At 44.3% G+C, this 17,147-nt stretch overlaps 1 protein-coding gene and 1 long non-coding RNA gene across 8 annotated transcripts in view; one reads left to right on the top strand and one right to left on the bottom strand.

Annotated features, from left to right (window-relative positions):
- The window catches only part of LOC124104945 (uncharacterized), a 130,866-nt gene that overhangs the window by 112,826 nt on the left and 893 nt on the right, over positions 1-17,147 (bottom strand). For 4 of the 6 annotated variants that reach the window (XR_009228417.1, XR_006855570.2, XR_009228416.1 and 1 more), the window contains exons 2-3: positions 15,918-16,014; positions 12,346-12,555 (exon numbers count right to left, since the gene is read on the bottom strand). This is a non-coding gene — a long non-coding RNA (uncharacterized LOC124104945). Of the gene's footprint in view, positions 1-5,171; positions 6,355-11,951; positions 12,556-15,917; positions 16,015-17,147 lie in introns of those variants that run through there. The other 2 variants (XR_006855573.2, XR_006855572.2) reach the window with 2 other exon arrangements.
- LOC124104985 (polyunsaturated fatty acid lipoxygenase ALOX12) lies at positions 4,313-17,138 on the top strand. 2 transcript variants are annotated; one of them, XM_046462061.2, is made up of 14 exons: positions 4,313-4,453; positions 5,001-5,202; positions 6,299-6,380; positions 6,484-6,606; positions 6,727-6,830; positions 7,062-7,222; positions 9,865-10,008; positions 10,803-11,012; positions 13,611-13,697; positions 13,929-14,098; positions 14,636-14,757; positions 15,592-15,692; positions 15,815-15,985; positions 16,104-17,138. In XM_046462061.2, the coding sequence occupies exons 1-14, from the start codon at positions 4,316-4,318 to the stop codon at positions 16,281-16,283; spliced, it is 1,995 nt and encodes a 664-aa protein (XP_046318017.1). In that variant the 5' UTR covers positions 4,313-4,315; the 3' UTR covers positions 16,284-17,138. The 2 variants fall into 2 exon arrangements, with proteins under 2 accessions (XP_046318017.1, XP_058440843.1); XM_058584860.1 differs by lacking the exon at positions 9,865-10,008.

The raw sequence follows: 17,147 nt of genomic DNA on the forward strand, positions 1-17,147 counted from the left end.
TGTGGTACAAATTTTTGTGTGTGTGTGCATGTGCACACTGCATATTGAACCCATAGGCGATCTTAGTACTGAGACACATCCCCAGCCCTTTTTTTTTTTTTTTTTAAGACAGGGTCTTGCTAAGTTGCTTAGAGCCTTGCTAGGTTGCTAAAGCTGGCCTGGAACTTGCAATCCTCCTGCCTCAGCCTCCCACGCTGCTGGGATTTTTTTTTAATAACCCAAACCAACCATTTCTATAAGTTGTATTCATGTTTGAAGATGATTCTATGAATCCATAGAAACTTGGGCTTGACCTGGGAAAACCTGCTGGTGTTGAGGTAGCAGAGTAGGAGGGGAAAGGGGAACAGGCAGCAAAGGATAAAGAAAAAAAAATAATCTTACAGCTTTTCTTTCTATCTATTTATCTATCTATCTATCTCTATCATCTATGTATATATCTAACTCTACCTCTCTCTCCATCTCTCTGAATTAGACAGCTCTCTGAGGGCAAACTTCTCTGAGCCTGAGTATCCCCACTTGGGCACCAGTTTTTGGCCCATCAAGGTTCCCCTTCCACTCCCACCCTGTCCATCCCCATTCCTCACTCCAGCAGTCCCTAGGTGCCCAGAGTTGGCAGAGGTGGAAGAGAGAGCAAATTTGATTGAATGGTTCAAGACACTACATGAAAGAAAAGTGATTGGGACCCTGATTCTTTTTGACATTGTTCAGTATTAAGTCCTCTCTGAAAGATTAAGATTTCCTTAGATGTCTACCAGCAGGAAAACACACACACACACACACACACACACACACACACAAAACCTGGATCCCAAAAGGAACTCTCTGTGAGAAAAGTGATCTGGTCTAATGACCAGGCTCAATTCCAAGCCTAAAGTTCAGGAGGCAAGGCTAGACACAGCCCAGGCACAGCCCTGGCACAGGCCCCTAGCACCACAATCATGCGTGGATGTGTAAAGAGTGTGGAAACCAAGTCTATGTCACTGTTGTGGCCTGTGCAAGGCCTCCATGCAGCACTAGAAAATGGCCCACTAAGTTGCATAGAATAAGGGTTCTCCAGCTAACCATAGTACAGCCTCAGAAAGGAGTGACAGCATTCAAGGAAGGAAGTGCTGGGCCTCCTGAAAACTGGGATGTAGGGTGCCCAAATTACTAATTGGAAATACATGATCATGTGTCTGCCCCGAAATCATATTCTGTGATTATACAGTTTAAAATTACATGGTTTATAATGCCATGTTTATGTGTAAGGACCTCAGGGACCAAATATGAATTTATATAGCCCCATGCCATACAAGGGCTCCAAACAATAATAGAAAGACAATAGAACTATCATCCAAATTGACTGCATTTTGAGCCATATTGGCAGCAGGAGAAAAGGAAAGGATAAAATTATTCTTACATTTAGAAAATGTTTTAACAAGTCTTTTTGGCTATGAAATCTAAGGTCCACCCCCTGGGGCATAATCTAATGAGAGATGCTTTGATCAAGAAGTTAAATTGTTCTGTGCAGAGAAGTAATGGGAATGTGGGAATGAGCTACTGGCAGAGAGCAGGGCAATAGAAGTCTGGACAAAGAGAGGTTAACTTTGGTTGCACCTGTGCCAGTGGGGACTTCCCTATGCAAAGGGCCAAGACAAAATCAAGGCCTCATTTCTTCTTGTGGCATATTTAAGAACAAAATTTTAAAATTTTAAAAACAAGAGGCTTCATTCTCTCTGTCAAAAATAAGGGAGAAACTTCTCCCCACCCTTCTTTCTTTTCATGAAAGAATTTGCTTTAGGAAGTCTCCATATTCTTTTCTGTCTCTGTGAAATTTGTGTAAATCTGTTTTGAAGATACATAAGTTTTTGTAAGCTTTATTACACAGGAATGTCTTTCTCAAGCAAGGAGCTGGGAGCAACCTCTTTGAAACATACACACCAAGGGAAGTAGAGCCTCCATCTCCCAGTTTCTATTGGAGAATGGAGCCTAACTTAGACAAACACTTTGTTTAACTTGCAAAACTATCTCCTATCATAAAGGTAAGACAGCAGCTTTGGGAGGCTGAGACAGGAGGATCACGAGTTCAAAGCCAGCCTCAGCAAAAGTGAGGCACTAAGTAACTCAGTGAGTCCCTGCCTCTAATAAAACACAAAAATTAGGCTAGGGATGTGGCTCAGTGGTTGAGTGCCCCTGAGTTCAATCCCTGGTACCCTGCCCCCACCAGAAAAATAAAATAAAATAAAGGTAAGAGAAGTTTGTCCTCCTATTAAGTCAATTAAGTGAACACAGGTGGCCACTCCAATTACCAGGTGAGTCTAGGATACATTTTGTGTGAAAAATGGTACTATAAAGTCATTTTACTTGAGAATTAATTATAATTTATCTTAAGCACATGTAGGCAATGAGTTCTATCTGTTTAGCTTTCTTTGTGGCTTCACAATCTCTTAGCAATTGCTTTTGAAGTGATTCACATGCTGACTTAAGGCTTATTCAAAAATAACGGTTTTGTTGCTGCTGTTGTTGATACTTGCGTGAAGAAGTTTTCAAGATTAGGATTTTTTTTTTAAATAAATCATCCCTAGACTGTTCGATAGTAGAGAGTCTGCCTAGCACGTGTGAGGCCCTGGGCTCAAATCCCCTGGTATAGAAAAAATAAATTTTAATATATTCTCCCAACATTGTGCGTGTGCTTAAAAAAGAAAAAAAAAGTGGGGAAGGAGTCTTGAGGGGTCAAGAACCCTAGTGGGAGGCTGGGGCCTGTACAGGGCCATGGGGAAACAGTATGTGGTGATGAATGGCAAAGGAATTTCTAGAAGGAGTGATGCTGACATTCCACTGAAAATAATAAACTAATAGCAACTAATACACAGAGGACTCTGTGCCAGGCATTGTTCTAAAAGTTTGAATATATTAACTCATTTAGCTTATGCACAGTTTAGATTATTTTCCTCCATTGTAAATTCCCTCACAGTATACTAGGGTAGGCAGAAGAGTCACAAAACAGCAGAGAATCAGGCTGAAGTATGCACTCACTTTGGAAATAAATATATTTTAAATTCTTTTCTAGAAAGAAAAAGTAAACCATAAAAATATGTGTGGAAAAGGCCAGATCCTGCTATCGTGAACAATGAGAATTTGAGCCATTTTATTGGGATATTACAGAATAGGGTAGCCCCAGAAAACTGGGGGTGGGGGAGGTGTTCAATGGCTCTGTTCCAAGCACAAAGCATTTGGTAGGAATGGGCCCTAAAAGGTGGGAAATGGTATTCAGGAAGGACCGATGCTGGTATAAGCTTTGGAAGTTGGAAGGTGGGACTAGACACCACCACCCCCCCCCCATGATTTATTCCCACCAGTAACCAGCACATCTTTTTGGTGTGCCTCAAGAAAGCCCAAGCCACCAGGACACATCCATCTGCTGTGAGTCAAATGGTTCAGGAAGATCTAGATAGGGACATGTGCAGGGGACTTCATCTGATTGATTCCTGGATGGGTGACCAGCCTGAGCCCTGCATCATCCTTTCACTGTTTACAAAGACGACAACCAGCACCAGACCATCTGCTGTTCCTGATTTTCCTACCCTGAGACCCTGAAAGGCCAGAAGAGAATTTGGGAATAAAAATTAACCTGGAACCTACTGAGGGTGAAGGAGCTGCACTCATCTGAGCAAAGGGGAGGTTGGAGGGAAGAGTCAGAGGGAGACAAGTGGGTATGGAGTCTTGAGCTGTTAGTCTTCCAGACTCTTGAGAAGCCCTGGTCACTTATTGAAGGACAGGTCTCAAAAGCAGTAATGATGAGGGATGGGAGGACTTACTGGACCACAGGGGTCTGACAACAGAGCATCCCCAGGGGACCCCAGTACAGCCTCCCAGGCTAGCCTTCCCGAAACTTTCCTCAGGTCCCGGCCCAGAACAGCATGGACTTCCCTGAAAGATAGACTCACCCCCTCTTTCTCCTAGTTACCCCCAAAGACCTCCAGATCCCTGGGAAATGTCCTCATCCTTGTTCAACCTGGAGGCTCTTGCCCTTAGGTCTCCCCAGGAGGTCCAGAGAGGCCCCGCCGCACCCATTCTTTCATCCTCACCATGGCCAGGGTCCCTTTCTCCTCCAGCAGCTACACTCTGACCCGACCCAAAGGCACAGCCCTTCCCCACATCCTGCTGTGTGGCTTGAATCGCAGGTTCAGGCTAGTCTGGGGCGGGGACTTCGGAGGGCGGGGACGCAGACCCATCTTTAAACATCTGGAGCTGGCCCTGAGGCGCCGGCGGGCCCCGGGAGGTCCCAGGAATCGCTCAGGACCTGGCTCTCCTCGCCTGAGCTCCTGGGGTCGCCATGGGCCACTGTTACCGCATCCGCGTGGCCACCGGAGCCTGGCTCTTCTCCGGGTCACACAACTGCGTGCGCCTGTGGCTGGTCGGGGAGCGCGGAGAAGCAGAGCTGGAGCTACAGCTGCGGCCCGTGCGAGGAGAGGTCAGCCTGCGAGAGAGGGGCCCCCGGGCCCCTAGCCCGGCAGGGTACCAGACACGGGAAAGCGGCAGGAGACTGGGGGCCAGTGACTGCTCAACCGCGCTGGCTGGGAGTTCTACGGAGTTAGAACGCCCGGAGCGAAGTCAGGAACAGGGTTGGGAGCCATAGGCTCCATCTGGGCTTCTCCCTCACCCAGACCCTGGTCCTGGCAGCCACCAGCTCCTTCTCCAAATGGCCCCAGGGTCAGTGTAGCCATACAATCTGTGGTCGACTGTGAAACTCCTCCAGGTACCGTCTCGGTGACAGCTTAGGGATTGGGGTAAACTAAAAGATGATGATGCTCCATCATCAATTCAAGTCTCAGAGGGCAGCGCACTGTGGGCTTCTGCCCTCCCGAGGAGCGCGGAGTGTGGGGCAGGTCAAATGGGGAAGGGAGAGAGGCTGTCTTCTGAGGCCCTAATAAACTGAGGTTCCACAAAGGGCCGGCTCCGCCCTCAAAGCGGCTTCTCTGGGTCCCTTCGGCTAAGTCTGGCAGGTCTGGCTCCCACAGAAAGAGGAGTTTGTTCTGGATAGTCCGGAGGACCTAGGCACATTGCAATTCGTGAAACTGCGCAAACAGCACTCACTGGTGGACGACGCATGGTTCTGTGATCACATCACCGTGCAGTGTCCGGGAACCTCCGAGGAGACCGCGTTCCCGTGCTACCGCTGGGTGCAAGGCAAGGGCGTCCTGAGCCTGCCCGAGGGCACAGGTGAGAGGGCAGCGTGGGGAAAGTAGGCACAAGGACTCCTCAGAAAGTGCTGGGAGCAGCAGGGCAGAATGGGATTGAGGAAGGTCGGTGGGGCTTAGAGAAAGGACAGATGGAGACACACATGAAGTGTAGGGATTCCAGGATGCAAGACAGCAAGAAGTTATGAAGTCTCTGAGTTTTACTCAAAATATATGATGCTCCAAGTGAGACTGGAGAGGGGGTAAGTGATCTGGAAATTCCCTCTTCCAAAGTGAGGACAGGGAGTAGGAGATGCAACGATAGGAAAACAGAGAAGCAAAGTATGAAGATCTCTCTTTAACTCAGAACAAGTTAGGGTAGGGACAGGTGAGGGGCCCGTGGAATGGAGATGGGGGTAACCTGTGAGCAGAAGACAGCTATGGAAACAAATTATACGATGTTAAGAGAGCTGGTGTGAGGTGGGAATAAATAAGGACAGCAAATGTTGAATTTTTACTATGGGAAACTAGTAAGAGAGAGATGAATAGAGACAAATGATGACCAGGTGGTTAAGAATGGAAAAATGACACATATGACTTGAGACAAGTAAGTCTAAGTACAGGTAAGAACAGGAGAAAGTCGATAAATAAAAATCTACAATGGTAAGTCTGAGAAAAATAAAATCAGATCCTTAAAGCAAACAATCTTTGAGGGTCAGGTAAAGGTGTGGCACTTTGGGTATAAGACATGTGAAATAAGCCAGGCCAATATTTAGCAGCAGATAGGTGTGGACATATGGTGACTAAGATTTTATCACCTTAATTAAGTGAAATAGGGTCACTTAATTTCACTTAATGAAATAGGAGAAGACGAGTTAAGGAAAAAGAAAATGTGGCAACATGAGATTTTTGTCTTCAGGCAAAAAATGAGGGATGAAATAAGTGAAATTGGGAATACAGGACTGGTGAACAATGGGATAAATGTGGAGAGGGAATCAATCAAGAGAGGGAAATTCAGAGATAAAAGCAATAGAACAGGACTGAAAACATGGAATCTGGTGATAAAAAGAAAGTTAAGGACCAGCAGAGGAGAGCACAGAACCAAAGCTTCATGGCCAATCTTCTTAATGTCTCCCCAGCCCGCCTGGCAGGAGACAATGGCTTGGACGTCTTCCAGAAGCATCGGGAGAAGGAACTGAAGGAAAGACAACAGATCTACTGGTGATCACCTATCCACAGCCCTCCCAACTGTCCCACCTTTTCCCTGCCCCTGCCCTTATCACTGACCTCAACACCCTCCCTGAAGCTTTGTCCCAACTTCTAGCTGGGCCACCTGGAAGGAAGGGATACCCCTGACAATAGCTGCAAACTGTTTGGATGACCTACACCCAAATGTGAGATTCCAAGAGGAGAAGAGGCTAGACTTCGAATGGGCACTGAAGGCAGGGTGAGAAAAAGGCTGGATGGAGCTCAGAGTGGCATCAGAGTTGGGAGATCCAAGAATGGTGGTATATGGTGAGGGCCTGAGGGGTGAGCCAATGGGTTCATGCCCCAAAATATGTTCTAGGGCTCTGGAGATGGTCCTCAAACGTGTTTACACCCTCCTGAGCCACTGGAACCGTCTGGAAGACTTTGATCTGATCTTCTGGGGCCAGAAGAGTGCCCTGACTGGTCAGTGACTCCCCCAGATCTCTCTGATGGTTCCTTCTGATGGCCCGTCCATCGTATTTCAAGGTCCCCCACAACTCCTTGCCAAGTAAAAACATGTTGTTCCTGTTCTGATCTCACAGAGGCCTCAAGAATGAAAAGAAAGGGACTCAGGATAGTCTGAATCCCTGAGGCCTTAAGGAGAAGGATGTCCAAGTAGTAATCTCCCTCCTCTACCCCTCTCCCACCCCACAGAGAAGATCCACCAGTGCTGGCAGGAGGATGACTTTTTTGGCTACCAGTTCCTCAATGGCGCCAACCCCATGCTATTGAGACGCTCCACCTCTCTGCCATCCAGGCTGGTGCTGCCCTCAGGAACAGAAGAACTTCAAGCCCAGTTGGAGAAAGAACTTCAGGTACCCCACACACAAACACATACACTCAGCATTGTTCTCTCCTTAGTAGTGTGGCGGGAAGAACTGGTGAAGATGAGAAGCCAAAGATAAGTCACAGGAAAGAAGGCTGCCTCTTGGTGCAGACTCAGGGGTTGGAAAAAAAAAAAGTCTAGAAATGACCAAGTATTGGGGGAAAAACTTTTAAGAACTCTCAGCATAAACAGAGAAATAGGAGGCACCTCAGGGCACAGATGGGGGCCAAAGATGTTAGGAGGAACTATGACATTCCTGGCTGATGTCAGTGTCCTGGACTCCAGTATTCATGGGCACAAAAAAAAGAAAATGAAAAGAAAAAGTCTGTGCCAACAGATGGAGAAATTCAGGAAGGTTTTCTGGGGAGTGAGGGAGGAGATGAATTTGGGACAGATGAACTGAACATGAGGAGGCCGAGTCCAGACAGAATCTTGTGTAAATGCACGCCTGTATGCTGTATTCAGTGGTAGTGGGAGCCAGGGGAAGCTCTGTGGAATATTTGGCAGAGGAGGTAAGATTTATATAGGGAGTGGAAGAGGGATGGCTGAGCTGATGGGAGCCAAAAGCAGAGAACAGACCATTAGGGGATGACAGAGTAGGGGTCTGGCCACCTGGACAAGGGATCAGTTGATAACACCTATGCCACTGGATTAAATGGGCCTAGTTCTGAACCCAGATCTGCTACTACATATCCCTGCACAAGACATCTACCCTCACTAGGCTGTTTCTTCACTTTAAAATGAGAGGAATTGGACCAGTAGGGCTCTGCCAATAGGGCTCTGGAACTGATGCAGGATGCTAAGCTGGACTGAATGTCTTCAAATGTTTTGCCCTTTGCCCTGACCCTTTAGGGACATAATTTTTTTATTTGTTCTTTTTAGACATACATGATAGTACAGTGTATTTTGATGTTATACATATATGGAATATAACTTATTCTAATTAGTATCTCATTTCACTGGTGGTATATTCATATGTGAACATACGAAAGTTATGTCCTATTCAGTCTGCTGTTTTTCCTATTTCCATCCTCCTTCCTTCCCTTCATCCCCCCTTGTCTAATCCACTGAACTTCTATTCTTCCCTACCTCACTTATTGTGTATTAGCATTCACATATCAGAGAGAACATTCAGCCTGGCTTATTTCACTTAGCATGATAGTCTCCAGACCCATCCATTTAAAGGCAAAAGTCATAACATCATTCTTTTTATGGCTGAGTAATATTCCACTATGTATATATACACCACATTTTCTTTTTCCACTCACCTGTTGAAGGGCACCTATGTTCGTTCCATAGCTTAGCTATGGTGAATTGAGCACTATAAACTGATGTGACTGTGTCACTGCAGTATACTGATTTTACATCCTTTGGTTACAAACCAAGGAATGGGATAACTGGGTCAAATGGTGGCTCCATTCCAAGTTTTCTGAGGAATCTCTATACTGCTTTCCAGAGTGGTTGATCCAATTTGTGTTCCTTTGTCCCCACATCCTCACCAGCATTTACTGTTATATTCTTGATAATTTCCATTATGACTGTAGTGAGATGGAATCTCACTGTAGTTTTAATTGGTATTTTTATAATTACTAGTGATGTTGAACATTTTTTCATAAATTTGTTGACCATTCATATTTCTTCTTCTGTGAAGTGCCTGTTCAGTTTCTTTGCTCATTTATTGACTGGGTTATTTGTTTGTTTGTCTGTTTTGGTGTTAAGTTTTTTGAGTTCTTTGTATATCCTGGAGAGTAATGCTTTATCTGAGGTGCAAGTAGCAATGATTTTCTCCCATTCTGTTGGCTCTCTCTTCACGTTCTTGATTATTTCTTTTGCTGTGAAGCTTTTTAGTTTGATACCATCCCATTTAGTTATTTTAGATTTTACTTCTTGCACTTTAGGAGTTTTGTTGAGGAATTTGGTTCTTGAGCTGACATGATGAAGAGTTGGGCCTACACTTTCTTCTAGGAGGTTCAGAGTTTCTGGTCTAAAGCCTAGGTCCTTGATCCTCTTTTGAGTTTTGTGCAGGGTGAGAGATGGGTTAAATTTCATTCTACTACATATGGATTTCCAGCGTTCCCGGCACCATTTGTTGAATAGGCTGTCATTTCTCCAATGTATGTTGATGGTGCCTTTGTCTAATATGAAATAACTTTATTTATATGGGTTTGTATCTGTGTCTCCTATTCTGTTCCATTGGTTTTCATGTCTGTTTTGGTGCCCATACCATGCCATTTTTGTTACTATAGCTCTGTAGTATAACTTAAGGTCTGATATTGTGATGCCTTCTGCTTTGTTTTTCTCACTAAGGATTGCTTTGGCTATTTGGAGCCTCTGATTTTTCCAAGTGAATTTCATGATTGCTTTTTCTATTCTATGAAGAATGTCACTGGAATTTTAATAGGAATTGCGTTAAATCTGTATAGCATTTTTGGCAGTATGGTCATTTTGACAATATTAATTCTCCCTATCCAAGGACATGGGAGATCTTTCCATCTTCTAAGGTCTTCTTCAATTTCTTTCTTTAGTGTTCTGTAGTTTTCATTGTAGAGGTCTTTTACTTCTTTTGTCAGATTGATTCTCTTTATGAATAGATTTTGAACTCTGCAATGGATACATTCCTCTTTTCTCCAGAATGGTTCCCTATTTGAGGCTGACTTTATCCTGCTGGATGGAATTCCAGCCAATGTGATCAAAGGAGAGAAGCAGTATCTGGCTGCCCCCCTTGTCATGCTGAAGATGGAACCCAATGGGAAGCTGTTACCCATGGTCATCCAGGTGAGGCCCCCTGAGCATCTCATTCCCACTTCTCTGTTCACATCAACCTTTACTCCTAAGGACCTAATCCCTTAACTTTGGCCTCTTAAATCCCATCCACACCAAGACCTATCTTCATGTCACAGCTCACAGCCGGGTCTTCCCAATGTACCTAATGGAAATACTTATTCAAGAATCATAATGGCCTCTTCGAATCCTCATCCTATACCTAGCAGTTGTCAAACATTAGTATGCTTCCGAATCACCTCAAGTGTTTGTTAAAACACAGGGTCTTCAATGCCACCACTAGACTTTCTGATTTAGTGTCTGGGGGTGGGCACAGAGAATATTCATTCATTACAAGTTCCAAAGTAATGCTGATTCTGCATCTCAGAACACACTTTTTGAACTATTATTTAATCTCTAAGCATCCTCTAATTCTGAATATCTATTCTCTTGGATAACCCTTTTTCTCACTATTCCCATCAAACAATCAGTTATTATTATCATTGTCAACAATTGTACGCATCCAACTTCTGCTTCCCTCTCTGCCACCTGAGCTCTGACTCCCATCCTATTTCTCCTAAAAAACTGCTAGAACCTCCTTACTGGACTCCCTGCTTCCAGTTTCTCCTGCATTCAACAAGACCACAAAATCATAGCCAGTGAGGAGAGGAAGGATTCTTATTCCTCCTACTACATTATAACCCTCTAGAAGGCAACAGTCTTGCTTAGTCACCTGTTTCCTCAGAAATGCTGATCGTGTCATACAAAGTTGATAGTTCAATAAATACTCAATTTTTTCTTTCTTCCAGATTCAACCTCCCAATCCCAGCTTCCCAACCCCAACACTGTTCCTGCCATCAGATCCTCCACTTGCCTGGCTCCTGGCCAAGTCCTGGGTCCGAAATTCAGATTTCCAACTGCACCAGCTCCAGTATCATTTGCTGAACACTCATTTGGTGGCTGAGGTCATCGCTGTTGCTACTATGAGGTGCCTCCCAGAATTGCACCCTGTTTTCAAGGTACAGGCTCTACTCTTACCTAACTTCTTCAGACACGTTATAAGGGAGCTCTCTGAAACTGTCAAAGATCTAACAGCCTAGGAATCAGCTTGCAGTATAGATGGAATATCATTAGTTAAAAAAAAAAAAAGTCTTATTTATACTTTGGAGTAATACAAAGGCTTTATTCCTACCTTAGGAGACTTAATATTTTGTCAGGAAGAAGCCCCCAAGAACCAACCAAGAACAATTTCTGGAATTAAAGTTTGAAATCACAAGAGACAACCTATAAACAGTATAGAACTGATGGAGAATGTTCCACCCCAAGAGAGTAGTCAGCTAAGTAGCAAAAGATCAGAATACAAGGAGATAAGCCCAAGAGTAAGGCAGTAAAGATGTGCACTAGTGGCGTCATTACACAGGAGTGAAAATGAAAAATCAAAAACATGGTAAATAAAGGAAACAGAAAAGTTGTAGCATGTCCAGGTGCAAGACTGGAGAGAGAAAAATCACAAGTCCAAGCTTCTGTGACACATAGGAGCCCATAGTTTGTGCCATGTGCTGTACTGACCTAGAAATACTATAATTTTATGAAACAATGTAGTGTTTACTGCTAGGCAGAAGACAGCTAAGTAAGACTTATTCTTGCTTTGAAAATGTTCTCAAAATCTCAATGACACTTTCAGATAAGGAACATGGCAGAGAAGGGCACAAAATGACAGAAACTTTGAACCAGAGTAATAGAAAAGTTGAAAGAAGCTAGTTTGGGGGTAAAATGAGATATTTGATTTAAGCAACAAGGAGTTTGAAGTATTGGCAAGATATGCAAGTAAGCACTTGGTATGGAGAACAACTGAACTATTTCAGCTGAAGACATCCATCTGGACCTCCCAACCTTGGCCAATATAGCTGTGAACCATGAAGGTCACCTCTTTGGAAAATAGACAAGAAAGAGACCAGTATGTTTAAAAGGATCTTGGAATTTATTTGTCACATGATGCCTCCTGCATCATCATCTTCTGCTCAATATTATTAAGTGAAACCTCAATTCAGACTTAGAATTCTCCTCTCTAGCTCAGTCCTACATTGTCATCACTCACCATTAACAATTTCTTCCCATGGCAAATAGCTGAGTTGTTACAGGGTACATAGGAGGGTGAAGCCTGCAATCATCAAAATGGCCACCTTTTGATGGCTAGGGTCTCAATCCTGAATCCTGGCTTCAGTACTTACCAATGTCTACATATTTAAATGAGAATAACAGGATGTCCCTCATGGTGTTGTTAAAGGATAAAATGGCATAAAACAATCATGTAACATGTACTACATGCTCCAAAAAAAAATTAGTTCTTACATTTATTATTATTAGGAGTTGTTTGTCTCAGGCATCTTCTCTCCTCATGTGGACTTTGGGCCTTCCATGACATTCAGCATCTTTCATGAACTTTCTGAAAAGTTTCATTCTAACGTAAGCTGCTTTGATACCTTAATAACAAAATGATCACTTGGGTTTCTCCTGCATCCAGCATCAACAATTCAGATAAACACCAAAATTGGATGAAACCTGCAAATTAATTGGGTAGAAAGGAAGATAAATAAGTCTAAGGTACAAAGAAACATGTGTGAGGATCAAGTATTTATTTTTGTGGGGGGCAGGGTTACCACTGAGCTACATCCGCAGCCTTTTTAATTTTTTATTTTGAGATAGGGTCTCACACTAAGTTGCTAAGGCTGACCTCAAATTTGTAATGCTTTTCAAGCCTTCCAAGTTGCTGAGGTTAAAGGCAGGCCCCAGGTTCAGGTAGCCTTTTTTTTTTTTTTTTTAGTTGTAGATAGACATAATGCTTTTATTTTATTTATTTATTTTTATGTGGTCTGATCCTCAGATCCAACCCAGTGCCTCATGCTAGGCAAGCATTCTACCACTGAGCTACAATCCCAGCACCTCAGGTAACCTATTTCAATAGGCAAGGAAAAGCAGGAAAGAGGTAGCTGAACAGTGTCCAGGTGGCAATGGGGACAGATTTGACAGCAGCCCCTCTGCTCCTTTAAGCAGGTAGATCAATGTAGCCCCTCTATTCTGACTGAAACTACTTGCTCAAACTGCCCACAAAACAAAACCAACAGTGACATGACAAAGAGATGTAGAGAGGCTAGTTTAAGGTATGAGGATATGATTTGTAGAATATAAAAGAAAGTCAAAAGGATCTGATTCATAAGGAATACCTATAATCAAGGTAGGAATAATAAAGAGAATGATAACAGTTATTATTGGAGAATTTCTGGATGTTCTATCAACTCTTCACACATCACTCACATAATCACAGACGTCACCAAAGCTCCCTGAGATAAGAGATCCTATTATTGCCCCCTACTGACAGATGAGGAGATTGAAGATGAGAGGGTATAAACTTGGCCTAGTATCAAAGGCAAAGTGGCTCCAGAGCCTGACTCACAAGGAAGTTAGAGAACATGAGACTGATCAGATAAACAGACCAAGGAAACAAGAGGGATGAAAGCATCAATAAGGGAGCAGACCACCATGTTGGGTGCCAGGCCCTACAATGAAGGACCCAAACATAGCTTCCATTAACTAACCTCCAATGTCCTCCACTCCAGCTCCTGGTCCCCCATATCCGCTATACTTTGGAAATCAACACCCGGGCCCGAACCCAGCTCATTTCAGATGGAGGACTATTTGATCAGGTAAGGAAGGAATAAGTACGGAGCTGCCTAATCACCCAGCTCTCTGCAATCTTCTGCCATTTTCAGCATCCCAGATGACATATGAGAATGTCCTGACCCTTAACCTGTAAGTCCTGTCCTTTTATATACATGTCTTTAAATTTATAAACCCCATCTTGAACTTCTTGCATAACAGGCTATCATTCTCTGGTTCTGCTTCCATCCCTCAAGCCCTGTCAATTCTTATCCCAGGCAGCAAACACAGGTGGAGGGGGCCATGTGCAATTGCTCCACCGGGCAATGGCTCAGCTGACCTACTGTTCCCTCTGTCCTCCTGATGACCTGGCTGACCGGGGCCTGCTGGGAATCCCAAGTGCCCTCTATGCCCATGATGCTTTACAGCTTTGGGAGATCATTGCCCGGTAGGTAGAAGGAGCTGAAAAATGGGTGGGAGAGGGAAGGTAGGGCTCTGGCTTCAGGTCAGCATGGGGCAAAAGCTGGGAGAGAGAGAAAAGGAAGAATGAAGAGATGGTGAGGTCTAAAAATGAAGAGATAGGGGTGCAGTACACAGGTGAGGAGAGCTGTGAGTGTAGAGACTGAGGGATCTGGAAGAATCAGGGTTTTACTAGGAATAATAGATAGCAGCCATACACAGAGGATACCTAGAACTAGTAAACTACATCTCCTTCCTTTATGCTAGTATGTCAAAAACCTGGGGAGGACTGTGGGTATAGCTCAGTGGTAGAGCACTTGCCAAGCCTATCTGAGGCCCTACTTCCATCCCCAGCACCTCAAAAAATTTTTTTTAAACTAAACCCTGGAGAATATCCCAAAGTAAGTAAGATAGGATCTGTTCAGGTACAGGGACAGTCAGTTGATCTGAGGCCACAGCTAGAGGAATAGAGGTCAGAGACTGGAGCTCTCTGCCATGAGAGAGCTAAGCTCCCTTCTCTGAGCAGGTATGTGGAAGGGATCGTCCACCTCTTCTACCAGAGGGATGACATCATTAGGGGGGACCCTGAGCTGCAGGCCTGGTGTCGAGAGATCACAGAGGTGGGGCTATGCCAGGCCCAGAACAGAGGTAAGATCCATCTCAAAGACAGGAGCTCCTCAGACACTGCAAGAGCCCTTTCCCAGCCCTGTCCCTCTGAGACAGAACCCCAACCCAGTATCATATCCCTCCCTCCACACACAAAAGTACCCAAATTCCAGTCACACATCTTAAGACTCAGGGAAATTCTAGATACCCATGGACTGTCCTTCTCAGAGACCCTGGCCATCAACCCCTACTCCTGTCCCCACCTCAGTCATAGATGCCCTGCCACGGCCTAGGAACCAACCAGGGCAGAGCCAGTGAGGGGTTCTGTCCATGCTGGGACTCACATGTTATCTTTGTGGTATCCCCATTCAGGTACTGCCTGAAGATATAAATAGGAAAAGTTTACCACTAAAGCCTATAATAACCCAACCTGGCTCTCTTCCTTTTTCCTATCTGCTATTATCCACCATGCAGAAGAGCCAGGTATTTTCATACTTGCCAAAGTGCAAGGTCATTTCCAGATGTAACCTCAATACTATATATGTTGTGGCTTAAACCTGAAGTTAGTTCCCTGATCTTTGGGACTCAGGTTCATTGGTCAATCTTGTCCTCTCTCTAGACAGTACCTTAGTTTATCTCAACTCCTCTATGCATGTGTGTGTGTGTGCACACACACACACACACGCACTACACTTTCATCTCCAAGAAAGAAATAGCCTTTCTCAAACTCTTCCTAGAAATCCATGTCTGACACAAACATACCTAAGTAAATAAACAAACACCTATCAATTCTAAAATACAGACCTACTAAGGCATCAGCCTTTATTTCTTTCCTATTATACTGAAGCCTCTAAATCCTGTTCCTTTTCTGCCCAGGTTTCCCTATCTCTCTCCAGTCCCAGGCTCAACTCTGCCATTTCCTTACCATGTGTGTCTTCACATGCACTGCCCAGCATGGGGCCATCAACCAGGGCCAGGTATGGATAGCTGAAAGCCCAGGTCCCTGAAGGCAAGTGTCTGGACCTTGGGAGATCGAAGGGTGAGAGAGGGATTCAAGCCCTAAGTGCCAGGGGTCTAGGGTTACAGTTTCTTCCCCCAGCTGGACTGGTATGCCTGGGTCCCTAACGCCCCTTGCACAATGCGGATGCCCCCACCCACCACCAAGGAAGATGTGACATTGGCCACAGTGATGGGGTCACTACCTGATATCCGGCAGTCCTGTCTTCAAATGACCATCACATGGCATCTGGGACGCCGCCAGCCAGACATGGTGAGAAGGGAACCCTCCGGAGAGGAAAACTACAGTTGGAAAGGAAAATCAGAGTTAGGGAATGGGCTCTAGGTGCTTCTGTCTTCAGACTAGAAACTAATCCTTTGTTCCATCTTAGGTACCTCTGGGGCATCACAAAGAAGAATATTTCTCAGACCCCCAGGCTAAAGCTGTGTTAAGCCAATTCCAAACAGATCTGGAAAACCTGGAAAATGAGATTACAGCTCGGAATGAGCAACTTGACCTGCCTTATGAATACCTGAAGCCAAGCCGCATAGAGAACAGTGTCACTATCTGAGACCTAAGGTGCCCCCACCTGAAAGATGTCACATCAGCTTTAAGACTGCCATGTCCATCTTGAATATAATGTTTTCCTAAGTCTCTGTTGCTAAGGCTCTGATTCCCCCCTCAACTAAACCTTCTATCAGTATACCACTAGCCCAGAGAGCACTAAATTTAAGAGCCAGGCAATATTTAGGCCTCAGAGTCCCTGCCACAATTACTCAGCTCTCCCACTGTAGCACGAAAGCAGGCACAGATGATGTATGTCAGTAAATTATTTTAAGTATGTTCCAATAAAAATTCATTTATGATCACTTAGGTATGAACTTCCATTATCACAAAATATTAGTTTGGGTTTTTGACTATTTAAAAATACAAAAAAAAAGTACTTTGCTTGAGAGACATGCAGAGACCACAGACTGGACTTGGTCCTTATACAGTATACTAGCCTAAGCCCCTGACCTTTCTTCCAAAACATCCAAGAGCATGTTTGGGGATAGAAAGAGGAGATTTACTGAAGAAATTCACTACCTCTGTTAATTCTCCTTTCCAGGAATTAGACTTCATGCTTGGTGGCCAACTCACAGATTGCTGACAGTTCATTGACAATTTTCCCTTCACCCTGACTCCACTATTTAGACATGTACCCCAAACTTCCCTGAATAGCCCAGAATAAAAAATCTTTGCCCCCAAATGACTTCCTTTTCCAGACAGTCCCAAACAAAAGATATACAAAACTCATATTTCAAGGCCACTTTTTAGGTCCTTTAATACCCAGTGATCTCTTTATGTTTCCCAGGATCCAAGTTCTCTTTCACAACAATTTTGATAATACTATGCACAAAATAAATGGGGAAATACCACAAAGTTATTCTAGCCT

Source organism: Marmota monax, unplaced genomic scaffold (assembly GCF_021218885.2).
Source record: "Marmota monax isolate L192 unplaced genomic scaffold, Marmota_monax_Labrador192_F-V1.1 WCK01_AAM20220418_F8-fsc00392, whole genome shotgun sequence".
NCBI lineage: Eukaryota > Metazoa > Chordata > Mammalia > Rodentia > Sciuridae > Marmota > Marmota monax.